Source organism: Rana temporaria, chromosome 4 (assembly GCF_905171775.1).
Source record: "Rana temporaria chromosome 4, aRanTem1.1, whole genome shotgun sequence".
NCBI classification, from domain to species: domain Eukaryota; kingdom Metazoa; phylum Chordata; class Amphibia; order Anura; family Ranidae; genus Rana; species Rana temporaria.
Window position 1 is genome coordinate 362,279,634 of NC_053492.1, and position 13,527 is coordinate 362,293,160.

Consider the following 13,527-nt stretch of genomic DNA (forward strand, 5'->3'; position numbering starts at 1 on the left):
ATAAAGACAAAGATACGACGCGGGAAATGTAAAATTACGCCGGCGTATCAAGAGATACGCCGGCGTAATACTTTTGTGGATCTGCCCCATATTGTTTATTTCAGTACAAATTAGTCTTTCTCTTTCTTTCTCAATATGTATACACTGTTTCTCCTGTGTATAAGGATGCACAAAAAGTGTTTCTATTACAAAGCATAGCAAAGTTATGTACAAACTAAATAATGCTTTTTTTTCTAATTGTGTCAGAAAAAATTAGGGAACAAACAAATAAAAAACAAAAAACTATTAATGGCAAGTAAATTGAGAATTACAAAAATAGCTAGAACAGGGGCAGAAGGAGCAATATTTTTTATTTTTAAATAACAAACATGTTATAGCCCCGATCCTCCTCTTCTGAGGTCCCCAAGTATGTTTTTTTAATTTTTAGATTCATACTTACCTAGGTAAATGCTGCATCTGTCCCCTGCCTTGTCTGCACTGAGAACCGAGCCACCGAACATCGCCGATTCCCAAGTTTCATCACAGTTTCCCAAGAGGAGAGCTGCTGACCGTCTGTCAGTGTCTCTCCTCTCTGCTTCTCCATGCTCATTGGAGCGCTGAGCTGTGGAGAAGCAGGGAGCGGTAGCTGGTGGATCCAGACTTGGGAAGTCGGGGTGACGCACTGCCTCGACTGATGGCAGTGATGTCAGTGGACTTCAGACCACTCTCCGCTGGAAACGGGTCACAGGAGAGAAAAACACTCCTGTGACCCTTAGGAGAAGCCCACCCTAAAAATCTCAAGCTGGGTTTCTCCTTTAAACAAGTTAGGTATTAATGTTATTTTTTTTTTTTTTTTTTATGTTTGTGTTTTTATTCACCATTTTCCTGATGTGAAGCTTAAATTAAACCTGTGTGGGATATTTGTTGCATTAATATATCAAGTGCAGTCGGCCTATTTTTAAAGCCCATCTCCAGGCAAGTATTATGCATGTGACATGCAAGTGCTTTTGAAGTGATGGAATGCTAATTATTGAATAATTTGCCACAGTCATTATAAGTGTGAAGTATGCTTACAATTTTCCCACACTTAGAGAAAACAATGATCTCCCTTATGTCAGAGAAACCATGCTTTGAATAATTAAATTTAAAAAGGAATGGATATTTTGGATCACTAGTTTATAGATTAATTCAAATTACAGTATTTTGTGAAGGCCAGCAACTTTATCACTATTCGGGTGCTAATTGAAATTGCTGCCTGGAAATGTTCTATTATCTTAGTTTCCTCTGTACAGTCAGGCTCTGTTCACACCTAGGCGTATATACGCCTGTAGTGCGACGCCGCAGTAGCCCCCGAGACGCTGGAGGGATGATTTCACATTGCCCTCTATAGAGATGGTTCACATCTCCACGCCGAACGCCGTACGCCTGCCGCCTGAAAACAAGTCCCGGACCTTTTTTCAGGCGGCATTCGGCGTTCGGCATAGGAGATGTGAACCATTTCCATAGAGGGGGTAAGCTGCATTCACAATCGCGACGTTTTGTCGCCACAAATCGCGGTACAAAACGCTGCAATTTGTCGCCGCAATTCGCGGGACAAAACGCAGCGATTTAGTACGCCAAGGTGTGAATGCAGCCTCAATGTACATTCTCCAGTATATGCCATTCTCCTGCTGTTGCATATCATGCTCTGTAAAGTGAAACCCAAATATTCAGACCCATTAGTGATTACAGTGCACAAATGAATTTTATGGAATTTTATGGTCAGAAGTGAATTTCACCACCAGGTGGCTCTGTAGGTGGTAACTGCATCTCAAAGTTCTGGTTAAAAGTAGAAGATGTGAAAAAGGGAAATCAATAATAGCAGCCCAGGTACTTTATTTTTTATTTTTATAATGACTTTATAAGTAATTTACAATTCAGAAGGTAACACAATCACTAATGTAGCACTACCCCCGAAGGAGCTGCTGGTTTGTTTTGGGTGGCACGTTACCTTGTGGCTCCTCCGCCGTCCTAGGGGTGTATAGTGAATATAGCAGTAACGGAATGTCCACGACAGGTGGCTTTTTCTGTGCTCTTTATTACCCAGCCGGGTAAAAACATTAAAACTTGTGATGAAGCGTAGAGGTGAAGCAGAAGGAGAAATAGCAGATTCAGGTGTAACAGGGAAACAGTCCTGCTCCCAACAATACATTGAATTCTTTGCCACACTAGCCAGAGTGGGTATAGCGTACCTGGACAGGCCCCTCTCACTGACCTGGCAGCCAGAGTATCACTCGAACTTGAAGGAAAAAGTCTCAGCCACAGAACCTCCTGAAATGGACTCAGGGAAAAGCCTCTGCCACAGAACCTCCTGAAATGGACTCAGGAAAAAGTCTCTGCCACAGAACCTCCTGAAATGGACTCAGGGAAAAGCCTCTGCCACAGGCCTTCCCTGTGATTATAATCACAGAGATAACCCTCCTTGATAGAATTGCGCCTGGATCTCCTTCAGATAGTTTCAGGTACCGACTGACAGGTGACCAGCCTCTCAGTGTCCGGCTATCTTGATCCCTGGTGGTTTGTTGAGACCCTATTGGATCACCAGCCTCTCATTGGCTCTCCTCAGATGGACTCCCCACCAAACAGCTATCTCGTTTGGGATCATCAGGATTGGGAACCCAGTCGACCACTGGGCTCCCCCCCCACAGCTCAGTTGTCCCGGACCAACATGGTCCCGGAACCAGGAACACTGTGTGGCACACGCACCCCGGCCTGGAAGGGCATTACGACGGTGGCGCAGTGATGCAGTCACCCTGAAGGTGGGTGCCGCACTCCCAAGAAGAACCCAGACTAATGGCGTCTGTCCCATAAATACCCTCCCCCAGCATGCACAGCGAGGCTGAACCCTCCTGATAGGCTGCTGGGAAAGAGCACCCAAACCTCGACTCCGCTGCTGCCACCCATCGCTCCGGGGTAGGAACTACACCCCAGCAACAATAGACAGCCCACAGCACAGCCAAGCTGAAACAGAGACCCAGTTTTGAATATAATGAGTGAGTGAAAAACTTATATAGCGTTGCACATGCGAACTGAATCGCCTCTGGGCGCTTGTTTGACCATTTCTCCTTTGACCTCAGAAGAGATGGGTCTTGATCTTTCTCCTAAAGGCCAAGTGGTTCTCCTCCAACCGAATGGAGGTTGGTAAAGTGTTCCAAAGTCGAGGGCCTTGGACAGCAAATCTCCTTTCTCCTTTGGACTTGTATCTGGTTTTGGGGATAATAATTGGATCAGAGTCAATTAACACTCTGATCCCTCTCTAAATTTAACTCGCACCGGTACTTTTTAAGTAACCAGGTGCTACACTAAAAACTCATACAATCTTGCATTTGTTATTGTAATTTCAAAAGTAATTTTCATTCTTCTAAAAACTGAGGCTTTCATTAAAAATACCTAGTAAGCCTACCATCAAAGTTCTTGTTCAGGGACCTTTTGTTATGGGATAAAAATATGTCTCACAATTGCTGCCCTGTATTTTTATTAGAGAATCAAAAACAGTTTTACGAACCTTGCTTGAATTTTGCATACTCTGAGGCAAATCCAATTGATCCCATTAAATCTTGTTAATCAGTTTGTAGGGCTAAGGAGCAAGTTATTGTCAGACAAAGGTCAAGGGAAGCCTGGGCACTGCCATGGGAAGTAAGTAAAAATGGCAAAAAAATGAAAAATTGTCAGTGTTCCCTAACAATTCCACCACACGCTGACAAGATGGCTGCTGTCAGTCCACCCTTTCATAGAAGTTATGTATTCCTTCAAATGATTGGCTCTTGTGACTCAGTTGACCAGGGGCAAAGGCTAAGCACTGCATTTTAAGTTGTTCCTTATTACTGATGGGGAAATATTAAGACTTTTCAGACAAAAGTTACCAATTCCCACACTTTGCGAATCCCTGGGGATTCGTCAGAAATCTGTGATTAGAAAGAATATCATCGTCCTCCATAGTTGCAACATGCTTTGGGTAGGGACTAGAAGCGGCAGTGTCATTGCTCATTGCACAGGCATATTCTACTGCTACTACCGAAAGGAATCAAACGCCCTCACATGCAGCTGCTGTTAGAGTGCATGCATGTGGACAGGAACTGCCTGCAAATGGGCTGCAATAGATCAGCAGTGCAAAACAGGGATTGAAAAATGGTGAAAACTGTTTTTTCTACAAGAAAAAAAAAGCATGAAAGTAGTGGTTTACATTGACTTTAATTAGAAACATATATACATGCCCTCAATTAATTCCATGACCACTGGCTATCATGATTTTACAGTGCACTACACTCCAATGCTACAGAAAGCTTGTCAGGAACACTTGGCATATCCCTTTTAAATAATGCTTAGGCGGGGTATTTAAAGCGGACCTTCCGTCATCTTTTCAACTTTCCATATATTAAATCTTCTGCCCTTGTTGTTTTAACTTTGAATAGTATTTTTTTTTTCTGCCGGTAAATACCTTATACAGCCCACTTCCTCTTTCTTGTTTGGTCATTAGCCTAGGCTTATGACATCATGCACATCTCTCTCTCCAACTCTTATGAGAGTTTTCCAGGAAAGGAGGGGGTTGAGTCATAAGAGGGCCAATGAGGGCTGCATAGCTGGAGGTGTGCCTCTGTGTAAATCCAGGAAGTAAACAGACAGCAGCTTCTGCTGCCCACAGTTAAAATGGCTGCAGCCAGACTCAGTGGAGGGAGATTTCTGCAGCATAGTTGGCAAGTACAGAATCACAGTATATATAAAATAATATGCAAAGTGGTTGGAGGGAAGCTTCAGAATGGCAAAGATGTTTTTATTACAAATTATGTGAGCAGACGGCAGTTCATCTAACTAAGGTGACCAGATTTTTAAAATGAAATCCGGGGACATATTTTTTCTTTACTAGTAATGGCAACAATCAGCGACTGTCTGCCTGTCGCCGCCTGCCTCACAGCCTCTCAAGTCTTACGCCCCTTATACACACCATAGAATCTATCCGCAGATAAATCCCATCGAATGGGTTTCAGCGGATAGATTCTATGGTGTGTACACTCCAGCAGATATTTATCCGCGGATATTTCCGAATTCCAGCAGATAGATATTTGTCGACATGCACAGAATATCTATCCGCTGGAATCGGATCCCACGGATGGATCCGCTGGTCTGTACAGACTCACCGGATCCATCCGTCCAAAGGGATTCCCCGCACGCGTCGTAATGATTTGACGCATGCGTGGAATTCCTTATATGACAGCGTCGCGCCCGTCGCCGCGTCATAATCGCGGCGACGGCGCGACACGTCATCGCCAGAGGATTTCAGCGCGGATTTCAATGCGATGGTGAGTACACTCCATCGCATTAAAATCTGCTGAAATCCTCGAGAGGATTTATCCGCGGAAACGGTCCGCTGGACCGTATCCGCGGATAAATCCTCCCGTGTGTATGGGGCCTTACTCTTCGGGCCCCGGCTACTACTGGGTGGGGAGCGGAGGAAGATCACTCCGCCAGGGAAGGCAAGGAGATAGGCAGGTGGCTGGCCAGGATTTGAGCCAAGGCAGAAGAACATGCGAGTGAAGCTGAATGGGCATGTGCCCGTAACTGAAGAAAAATTCCCTCCGCTTCGACCAGCACATGGTCATCAGAAAAGGGGCACAGATAATGGGAAAAATACAACCCCCCTATGCTAGTAGGCACGGCGGAGCAGGGGGTGTAATTCTATTTTTTTTTATTTTAATTCTGCACTGATTGTCTTTGAAATTGCCCCTGCCCCCTATGAAATCCAATCTGGGGACAAAACCAGGGACCGACTTGGTCCGGGGACAGTGTCATCAATCAGGGGACTGTCCCCTGAAACTGGGGATGTCTGGTCACCCTATCTTTAACGGCTTGCTAAAATAGAAAATCAAAATGAGTTATTAGCCAGACTGGGGCCTTAGTTAGCCCTCACAGCCAACCTTAGCTATGTGCTGGAGGAGTGGTCATACTTTTAATACCTTTACTTTAAGGCCAGAATTAGATCTAAAATGTATTACACAGATAAAGTATTGTGATACATTTGGTGGGGGTGTTGTAACATGGAAAAGAAACTTACCATTCTTCTACAACTTGGATGCTCTCCATTTTCGTCGTGTGTGCCATTCTTGAATTCTCCCCTCTATCTTCATTCCTAACAGTGAGGCTGCAATGTAGTACAACACTTTATTTTGTCTAGGGAAAGTTAAGCAATTTAAACAGTGTTATTAAATACATAATTAACGACAATATAAAGGATTTTGCTAGGTCAGCCTGTCAAAAAATATAGTTGTACAGAAAGCATGGTAAATGGCACGAAGAGCCTTGGGACCAATTAAAAATGAAATTCTGAGATATTATGTCAGAGCTTTCGAAGACAAGTGGGAAGTTTAGAGTTATCAGGCACCTATCTAAAATAAATCTAACTGCATTTAATTAAGTAAAGGGTTTAAAATGGTTTAGTATGTCTTCACGACCCCGTATCTGGAATACAAGCCAGATGACAGCAGCAATTTTATAACAAAAAAAAATCAGATTTGAGAAAGTTCTCATTTAAAGCATATTTTCACTTTTGCAAGCACATTTGACAAAACCCTAATTTATGTTCATGTGTTCCTATTTGCACAACACAAATAAAAAAAAAAAAAGTCTTACCTCTCAGACATTCTTACTTTTGAGGAGACGGTTTTATGGCTAAATCATTTGTAGACAGTTTCAGTGTCTTTGTCAATGAGGGACATCTATCCCCCAATAACATACAATACAGGTGGGTGGTTTCCAAATTTTAAACCCTTTGTTAGGACAGACAGTAGTCAAATCGAAAACAGTACAGACAGCGTTAACTATGTCAAACATTACTCCAAAGCCCCCTCCTAAGCATTACAAAGCAGAAAGAGCATGTAAGGATTTTCAGGCAAGTAAAAATCACTTACAGGAGTTTTGAATTTTTTTAAGTTATGCTATGTTAAAAGAGAATTTTGGGTTTCGGCTCAATGCTGCATCTGTCCCATGCTGGCTCTAAGACGGAGAACCGAGCGATCATACACAACTGATCACTCACCACTTGGTCTTCAGGCTGCAGAGAACTGGTGACTATCAGTCAGCAGCTCTCTGTTCTGCTCCTCCAGTGTTCAATAAAGCAATGGGCTGTGGAAGGTACGGAAGCGGCTGGCACAGAACCGGGCCTGGACCGGCTCTGTGACATCAGCCGGCAGCGGGCAAAACCCTGCTGTCGAATTGCACTTATGTGATCCGTAGGAGAAGTAGAGTGAAAAAAAGTTTTTGGCTATACAGGCATACCCCACTTTTAAGTACACAAAGGGACCAGAGCATGTATGTAAAACGAAAATGTACTTAAAGTGAAACAATACCTTTTTTTCACTTCAAGGGTGTAGTGGGGGGTCAGGGGCTGTAGTGGGGGTGTCAGAAGCTGTAGTTGAGGTCCCAGGGGCTGTAATGGGGGTGTCAGGGGCACACTGGAACAGGGCGGGCTATACTCTCGGAGCTTCAGCTCCTTCTACTGTGGCTGCAAAATGTCTGTACAGTACTTGTAAGCCACTTTACATACACTCGTGGCTATGTCCTTACTCGCGAGTGTATGTAAAGTGAGTGTACTTAAAGCGGGGTATGCCGGGTACTTCTTTACTCTGGGTTCACACATATGCAAACACAGACATTGCATGGGATTTACATGCAATGTCTCTGCAATGTGAATTCAGCCATACAGTTGTATGGCTGAACTCACATTAAATTCGCACAAAAAAAGGAGCAGGAACCTTTTTTTTTTCCTGCACTGGAATCGAATCCCATGTGTGTTTACACCCTTGCGATGCAATTCCTGTCCAAACTCACAGTTAACACTGTGATCTGCGAACTGATCTGGGGGTGTCATTAACTTTGTATTGACACCCGCAGTGGTTCAGAGAGGGCAGAGTGAACTGCCTGCAGGAGAGATGCGATGCAGGAACCGGCAATGGAATGGCGCTGGTTACTGCATCGCAATAGTGTGAACCGGGGCTTAAAGCGTTTGTAAACCCGCAGATTTTTTTTTCTATAAACCTGTAAGGCAAGAGGCATAATGAGCTAGTATGCGGTGAAATACTTACCTTAGAACGAGGGCCGAGGGAGCTGACATTTTTCCTCAGCGTGTCTTCCGGCTATCTCGGCTCCAGCGCTGTGAGTGGCCGGAGCCACAATGTCATCACTCCCATGCATGCGCGCGGGAGACTTCTTCCCGGCAAGGAACTCAGAGCACATGCACCGCTACAGTAAGCTGCTGCATGCAAAGGGAATATCTCCTAAACCGTACAGGTTTAGGAGATATTCTTTTTACCTATAGGTAAGCCATATTATAGGCTTACCTGTAAGTAAAAGTGAAAAAAAGGGTATACAACCGCTTTAAGGGAATATGAAATAAAGTAGGTGTTATCCAAATTTGGCTGCAAAAGTAAAAATATATTGTAAAGCGGAACTCAAGGAAAACAGCTAAATACACAGTTGAAATATATTTATGTAAGCTGTTGTATCTGCCAAAGGATTTATGTTTCTGTACATCCATTCAGGAGGTTTAGACACCCTTGCTAAACAGCAGAGCAAGGTAGGTGACCTGACTTTTCTCTACTGCTGTTAAACAGTACAGTTATGTATACTTTATTACCCCAATGTGATTAAACAATGAAGGGAAACCAGTGGACTAAGTATCCATTACTCTCCTCTCTATCCTCTTGGCAGCAGTGGCATTGCTATGGGGGCGCAGCCTGCACCGGTTGACACCCACCAGAGGGGTGACTCCGGGGCCACCGCTAAACACTGTACTGTTTTGCTTGTATCAAAGCGGAGCGAGAAGGGCACTCAGCCGCTAGGGGAGGCTGCCTTTAACACTCCCCAGTCAGGCTAATATCCCTGAGTGAGCCGGAGTTCGTGGGCAGAGCTGGGGTTGGGGCTGCCTGCTTCACTCCTCCCACAGACACCTTCACTATGGATGATGCTGCAGCTGAAGCAGATAGAGGCGAGGACACAGCAGCCCTGCCCACCCGCCCTGGTCTTCATCTGCAAGTATGAGGCAGGCTATGCAAGTTACTATGCACACTGCACAGTGTCACTACATTAAGTTCTAACCTGCTCTGTATCACGCCAACCTGTCCTGTACCACCCCAAACTGCCTTATACCACCCCAACCTGCCACTATACCACCCTATACTATCATTAACAGGGACTGGTTTGCTGTGCAGCCCATGACCGTGCGCTGCCTACAGGGTGCTGGGCAGCCTAGGCAGGAAGGGGGTATCAACATATTTTACCGCACCAGGTGACACCAACCCTAGTGACGCCACTGCTTGGCAGTATGTTTCTTGTCATGTGTATGCAGCACACCTGACTGGCTACTTGTGCTGCCCTTGTCTCTTTGTAACACTTGTGCTACATTACAAGCTTAACCACTTAAGGACCGCCTCCTGCACATATACGTCAGCAGAATGGCACGGCTGGGCACAAGCACGTACAGGTACGTCCTCTTTAAGTGCCCAGCCGTGGGTCGCGGGCGCGTGGTCTGAAGCTCCGTGACTGCAATTGTCATTTTCACAGAAAACAATGCATTTTTAATGCATTTTTTGCTGTGAAAATGCCAATGGTCCCAAAAATGTGCCAAAATTGTCCAAAGTGTCCGCCATAATGTCGCAGTCACGAAAAAAATCACTGATCGCCGCCATTAGTAGTAAAAAAATAATAATAAAAATGCAATAAAACTATCCCCTATTTTGTAAACACTATAAATTTTGCGCAAACCATTTTAACAAAAATAGGAAGAAGAATACGTATCGGCCTAAACTGAGGAAAAAAAATATTTTTTATATATTTTTGGGGGATATTTATTGTAGCAAAAAGTAAGAAATATTGAATTTTTTTCAAAATTGTCGCTCTATTTTTGTTTATAGCGCAAAAAATAAAAACCGCAGAGGTGATCAAATACCACCAAAAGAAAGCTCTATTTGTGGGGAAAAAAAAGACGCTAATTTTGTTTGGGTGCCACGTCGCACGACGCAGTGCCGAATCGCAAAACTGGCCAGGTCCTTTAGCTGCCTAAAGGTCCGGGTCTTAAGTGGTTAAGTGAAACTAAATCTATCTTTAATACCAAAGCAATATACGGTTAGATTATCAATCCAATGTTCAAGCAAAATTCTAAAAAATTATTTGTCAGAGTATTCGATAATGGCATCATTAAGTCAACTAATTTTGCTTGTAGACCCTGGGCCAGATTCAGAGAAGAAGTACGCCGGAGTATCTGCTGATACTCCGGCGTACTTTCAAATTTGCCGCGTTGTATCTTTAGATTGAATTCTCAAACCAAGATACGACGGCTTCTGGCTTTGATCCGACAGCCGTACGCCTTCGGATCGTAGGTGTAATACTTTGGCGCCCGCTGGGTGGAGTTTGCGTCGTTTTCCGCGTCGGGTATGCTAATTAGCTGTTTACGGCGATCCACGAAGGTACGCGCCTTCGTCGCATTCTCTTACGTCGTCGCTAGTCGGCTTTTCCCGGGGTATAGTTACAGCTGCTATTTCTTGGCTTAAATTTAGACTTGCCATGTTAAAGTATGGCCGTCGTTCCCGCGTCGAATTACATTTTTTTTTTTTGCGTAAGTCATCCGTGAATAGGAAAGGACGTAACGTACGTCGCCGTTCAAAAAATTACGTCGGTGCGACGTCATTTCGCGCAAAGCATGACGGGAAATTTCAAAACGGAGCATGCGCAGTACGTTCGGCGCGGGAACGAGCCTAATTTAAATGATATACGCCCCATTTGAATTAGGCGGGCTTGCACCGGACGGATTTACGCTACGCCGCCGCAAGTTTACAGGCAAGTGCTTTGTGAAAACTTGCGGCGGTGTAACGTAAATGCAATACGTTACGCCTACCTGAATCTGGCCCCCTAAAAATAAATCATCCAGACCTGCACAGCTTAAGAAAAAAACATGTTTACTAATGCTATAGCTAAGGGCAATTGGATTGTGTCCTGATGACCGTATCACCAACAGCCAAAGGAAAATGTCAAAGGAAGCTCCAAATGTTAATGTGTCACTGGAGGGATGTGCATAATGTAAAAAGTAAATCTGCATTTATATTCCTGCTATTGCCATCCACCTTAAACTGAACAAAGACTGACTGCTCAAATGTCTTTGGTAAACTTTGCATTTATGTTACTTTTGTTTCACTTTCATCTATTGCCCTGTTCACAGAATTTTGATATTTATTTTGTATTAAACTTTCCTACCGAAATTATGGGCTGCCTTTTCTTTACAATCCTGCCTTCCTGGTCCTCTTGCAGTTTGATTGAGGCGTGAAAAGTTTTCTGTGCTAGCTGTGTGCTTAATATTAAATCCTGATTGATTGATTGGCAAATCCCATCCACACCCACCATGATATAAAACAAGATCACCTTTATGGTGGAACTCCGATATACGTCGTCAGAATGGCATGGCTGCACAAAGCAACGTACCTGTATGTTGCTTTGAATTTTCCGCTGTGAGGGCTCCATGACCGTGCCCTGGGGACCCACTGACTCTATGTCTGCCGGGTGCCCGCAATCGTGACACGGAAATGCAGAACGGGGAGATGACTGATGAATGTAAAGAAGGCATTTCCCTGTTCTGCCTAGTGACAGGACAGTGATCTACTGCTCCCTGTCATCGGGAGCAGTGATCACTGTTGTGTCACTTGTAGCCCAGCCCCCCCACAGTTAGAATCACTCCCTAGGACACACTTAACCCCTTCCTTGCCCCCTAGTGGTTAACTCCTTCCCTGCCAGTGTCATTTACACAGTAATCGGTGCATTTTGTTAGCACTAATCGCTATATAAATGACAATGGTCCCAAAATAGTGTCACAATAAAAATCACAGATCGCCGCCATTACTAGTAAATAAAAAATTATTAATAAAAATGCCATAAATCTATCCCCTATTTTGTAGACGCTACAACTTTTGCGCAAACCAATCCATATACGCTTATTGCAATTTTTTTTACCAAAAATATGTAGAATACATATCGGCCAAAACTGAAAAAAATATGTTTTTTTTATATCTTTTTTTGGGACATTTATTATAGCAAAAAGTTAAAAATATCGATTTTTTTTCAAAATTGTCACTATTTTTTTGTTTATAGCGCAAAAAATAAAAACCACAGAGGTGATCAAATACCACCAAAATAAAGCTCTATTTATGAAGATAAAAAAAGGACATTTCACCGACCACGCAATTGTCAGTTAAAGCGACACAGTTGCAAATTGCAAAAAATGGCCCGGTCATTGGGCAGCCAAATTATCCGGCGCTGAAGTGGTTAAAGGAATTTTTCATTGTTATTGGTACACTATAAGTATCATTAAAATCATGTCCCCCAGGGCAGTACCCAGACCCCCATACTCCTTTTATGGCCAATTACTTGCATATAAGCCTTCTAAATGTGGACTTTTGATTTTTCAAGTTTGGGTCCCATATAGGTAGATTCAGTAAGAGTTAGGCCGACCTAACTCAGAATCTACGCCAACTTATGTTTAAGCGTATGCTCAAACAGAGATACGCTTAAACATATCTAAGATAAGACGGTTGCAATTTTTCGGATGGCCGCTAGGTGGCGCTTCCATTGCGGTCGGCGTAGAATATGTGAATCAGTTGATACGCCTATTCACGAACATACGCCCGGCCGCTGCAGTAGATTTACGCCGTTTCTGTAAGGCATTAGCAGGCCTAAAGTTATTACATCTATTAGGTGGAATAACAATGTTAAAGTATGGCCGCCATTCCCGCCGTGAGATTCGAATTTTTTACGTCGTTTGCGTAAGTCGTTCGCGAATCGGGATTTACGTCGTTTACGTCCACGTCGAAATCAATAGGCCCATGCGGCGTACTTAGCCGCAATGCACACTGGGAAATGTAGTCGCCCGGCGCATGCGCAGTAAAAAAAAAACGTCAAAAACGTGAGGTCAAGCCTCATTACCATAAAACATGCCCCCCTCCAACACATTTAAAATTAGGCGCCCTTACGCCCGCCGCATTTACGCTACGCCGCCCTAAGTAAGGAGGCAAGTACTTTGAGAATACAGTACTTGCCTCTCTTACTTAAGGCGGCGTAGTATAAACACGCTAGGCTACGCCGCCTTAGATTTGCGCGCCCCTACCTGAATCTACCTAATAGACTTTAACCACTTGCCTACAGTGCACATACACCCCCTTCCTGCCCAGACTAAATTTTAGCTTCCGGCACTGCGTCACTTTAACTGACAATTGCGCGGTCGTGCGACATGGCTCCCAAACAAAATTGACGTCCTTTTTTTCCCACAAATAGAGCTTTCTTTTGGTGGTATATGATCGCCTGTGCGGTTTTTAGTTTTTGCGCTATAAACAAAAAAAGAGCGACAATTTTGAAAAAAAAAACACAATATTTTTTACTTTTTGCTATAATAAATATCCCATTAAAAAAAAAAAAAAAAAAAAAATTATCTCCGTTTAGGCCGATACGTATTCTTCTACATATTTTTGGTAAAAAAAA

The 13,527-nt window shown here is 43.7% G+C and overlaps 1 protein-coding gene across 7 annotated transcripts in view; it reads right to left on the minus strand.

The window, feature by feature from the left end:
* RGS17 (regulator of G protein signaling 17) overlaps positions 1-13,527 on the minus strand; it is a 140,115-nt gene that overhangs the window by 25,137 nt on the left and 101,451 nt on the right. For 2 of the 7 annotated variants that reach the window (XM_040350890.1, XM_040350891.1), the window contains exon 3: positions 6,068-6,154. In XM_040350890.1, the coding sequence (XP_040206824.1) occupies positions 6,068-6,154 (87 nt within the window). Of the gene's footprint in view, positions 1-6,067; positions 6,184-11,256; positions 11,359-13,527 lie in introns of those variants that run through there. The other 5 variants (XM_040350893.1, XM_040350896.1, XM_040350895.1 and 2 more) reach the window with 5 other exon arrangements.